This window comes from Octodon degus, unplaced genomic scaffold, assembly GCF_000260255.1.
Source record: "Octodon degus isolate 3935 unplaced genomic scaffold, OctDeg1.0 scaffold00076, whole genome shotgun sequence".
Taxonomy (NCBI): domain Eukaryota; kingdom Metazoa; phylum Chordata; class Mammalia; order Rodentia; family Octodontidae; genus Octodon; species Octodon degus.
The window spans coordinates 8290392-8294072 of NW_004524652.1; the positions used below are offsets into that span (position 1 = coordinate 8290392).

Below are 3681 nucleotides of genomic sequence, written 5' to 3' on the forward strand. Positions count from 1 at the left end.
CTGTTATGGACTACTGGACTCTTTTAGAATATTTTGCTGAGTTAACACACCTATAATATTCAAATAACGGAACTAAACAAAAAAGGGGATACAGATGAATGTCCATTTTGTATCTGTGTATTCAAAATGGTTAGGATACATTCTCTTAATGAATACAGGGATTTGTTCTAACAGAGTTTGTAAATAGGATATCATGCCCATATCTTGTACAGCAAATAACCACTAGGAAGAATGTATGCAATGTGTTAATTATTGACACTGTCCTACCAATTTGGTTTGAAACTGTCTCATCAATATTTGTGTAGCAATAAAATTATGGAAAAAAGAAAAGAAATGAAATGGTGGGAGGGAGAAACTGGCTCTAGCAGAGTGATCTTGGACAGAATTGACTGTTTCATTTCTCACCAGAGACAAAAAGTCTTTCTCGCAATTACTATTTAATTACATTATACAAGTCACAACTACTGAACAAAGTCCAGCTTTTAGACCCAAGCCAGACAATGTTCAGGGAAAATCACAAAACAGATCAAGGAAAAAATCTATTCACATTTTCAGTATTCTAGTGACTTTTGTAGCTCATCAAATTAATGGCCATACTTTTTATACTGTATTTAAAAATACTTCCTGTTGTACCTTTTTTTCCCCCCACAAGAACAGCTTTGTCATGCTGTACTTTCAAATCAAACTTTAGAAGAGTCAAAATTCACTGTAACTAACTGCTTTGGGGCCGGAAATAGCTCAGTGGTCTAAAGCGCCTGCTTAGGCAAGTGCAGGCCAAGTGCAGGGACCATGGTTAGATCCTCAGCACAAGCAATGCCAGCCCCACCTCCAGGGTGGGCTGAGCCGGCCACACACACACACACACACACACACACACACACACACACACACAGAGCCAATTAACTGTTTACTTCAGACTTCTATCCAAATGATCCTGGTTCACAGTGCATATAAGGTAACATTAACAAAGCAGAGTTATCCGACAGAGGGAGTCAGTTCAATGTTAACTCATATCCATCTTTAAAAAACATCAGAGCCCATGTTAAGAGAAAATCAGCCCACATACCTCCATGACAGCAGAATATTTTCTCATCCACGATGGCTGCTATTGGTAAACAGTTAAAACAGTCTGTGAACGTTTTCCATAGTTTAATGTTGTATCTTCTTTTACCTGTGAAAATTTAGACAGTTCAATAATTTAGTGTTCTGTGGCTTCCTTCTTTCAGGGTATTTCCGCTCAAAACAAGGTTTTGATTATCTTCACATGATGCTTTCATTAAAACCTCTGGGCTGGGGAGGTAGCTCAGTGGCACAAGTGCTTGTCTGCTAAGTGCAAAGTCCTGAGTTTGATTCCCAATATAAAATAAATAAATAAAACGCAAAAGCTCCCCAAAACCAAAACCTCCTGATCAGCTGAGGATGGCAGTGCATGCCTGTAATCCCAACACTTGAGAGGTGGAGATGGGAGGACTGCTGTGAGTTCAAGGGGAGACTGGACTATCTCGTGAGACCCTAGCTCAAAAAAACAAAAACAATACCATCAAATCTTAGTATTTGGTAGAACCAATTCTGGTTTTTATTTATTTTATTTTAGGGATGCATCTACAGGGTGGTTCAGGGTCTCACTACTAGATCAGACTCATACTGATCTGCCTGTTTACAGCCTCCCAAGAGCTGGGATTACAGGTACACACCACCACGCCCAGTCTCAAACCAATTGTTTTAAATCTAATGTTTTGCTCAATTCCCATCTATAGGTAGAACTTCTGTCTATAGGCAAATATGCACAATTTTTTTTTTTTTTCTGTATTGAGGGCAAGGTCTACAGGGTCTCACTACATAGACCAGACTCATAGTGATTCTCCTGTTTTCAGCCTCCCAAGTGTTTATAGGCACGCACCACCATGCCCAGTCTCAATCACTCTCTCATCACACCCTGCAGATGGGGCTGGCACAGGTTTGAACCCTGGCCGCTGCACTCTGCCTAAGCAGGCACTTTAGTCTGCTATACGTACAATATTTTATGGCTGCCATGACCACTTCCTTCTGATGGTACATGTCTTTAATCTCACCACTTGGAAGGCTGAGGCAGGAGGATCACTGCAAGTTTGAGGCCAGCCTGGGCTACGATTATAAACAGTTCAAGGCTGGCCTGAACTGCACAGTGATACACTGTCTCAAAAACAAAACAAAACCAAGCAGAATAGGGAGTTTAAATGATTAATACAGGACCTGAAGTGGTACATGTACATAACACATCTCTGTTTATCCTTTGGAAGCCATTAATTCCCTCTGTACTCTACCTTCCTTCCCTGGAGGGTCTCGGAAGTTTAAATTTCTCCTTACAAAAAAACGGCTGAAGGGGAATATACATATGCACAACGAACACCTCCAACTTCTAACAGTGATGATCACGATGACACAAAAAAACAGGTCAGACCACTGCAATGCCCATTTAGGATATCTTGATTCAGTCTCCATTTTACTAAAACTGGTCTCTGAGCAATCATCCGCTGGCTTCCCCGGACACCTTTTATATGCTTTATCCTTCCACTAACTTCTTTCTTAAGAAACTGCTTCACACAACACATTGCAGTTTCTCTTGCTTATTCCTTGCTGTCTCTGTTGGCTCATCTATCAAAAATCAGGTTAGCTTTCCTCCTCCTCCTTCTGAGCAGTAACTCTGAACTACACAGCATGAACAAGGTAAGCCTGAACGACATAGCAAGATCCAGTCTGCTTTCAACCAACATTGATCTTCTGAATCATTTTTCTTTCTTCTTTTTGTATTTTAGGGAAGGGTCTATAGGGTGTTCAGAGTCTCACTACTCGATCGGACTGGTAGTGATCCTCCTGTTTTCAGCCTCCCAAGCGCTGGGATTATAGGCCCGAGCCACCATGGCAGGCCCAGGGATCAAACCCCGGCTCCTGCACTTGAGGTGTTTTAATCCACTGAGCTATTTGGCCGGGCCCTGAATCATTTGTAAAGGCCACCTCATTAAGTACAAACCAAAACTGATGGATGCACTCAATACCATTACATTGGATTTATGTTGCAACGAAGAGACTACCTGGATTTGAAATTCATCACAAAAATATTGAAGTACCTGCTGAGGTAAAAACAGCATAAAAAGAATGCTCTTAGTCCAAAGACCAGGGCTGGCCAAATAGCCCAGTGGATGGGGCCAGGGTTTGATCACCAATCCTGCAGTGCAGGCCCCACCCCCAGGCGCACTGAGAGGGTGATTAAGACTGGGCGTGGTGGCACGCACCTGTAATCCCTGCTCTTAGGAGGCTGTAAACAGGTGGATCACTAGGAGTCGATCTAGTAGTAAGATCCTGAACACCCTTATAGATCCTTCTCTAAAAAACAAACCCCACAAAGACCTGTAATCAATATCTAAAACTCACTAAAATAAATATCTCTGCCTCTGAATTTCACTACCTTCTTAGAGTAACTCTTATCATCAGTACTTTTCCCAGAGACAGACTTACTGTTTGTTTTTTTTTTTTAAATTTATTTATTTGTGTGTGTGTGTGTGTGTGTGTGTGGCCAGCTCAGCCCACCAGGGGGCGGGGCTGGTTGGCATGTGGTGCTGGGGGATTGAACCGCGGTCCCTGTGCTTTGCTAAGCTTGTTTTAAGTAGGTGCCTTAGACCACTGAGCCATCTCACCAGCCCC

General features: G+C 42.2%; 1 protein-coding gene across 1 annotated transcript in view; it reads right to left on the reverse strand.

The window, feature by feature from the left end:
* The window catches only part of Ppp1cc (protein phosphatase 1 catalytic subunit gamma), a 24213-nt gene that overhangs the window by 5323 nt on the left and 15209 nt on the right, over positions 1–3681 (reverse strand). Inside the window, exon 4 of the mRNA XM_004635915.1 lies at positions 1067–1171. Coding sequence (XP_004635972.1) covers positions 1067–1171 — 105 coding nt within the window. The remainder of the gene's footprint in view (positions 1–1066; positions 1172–3681) is intronic.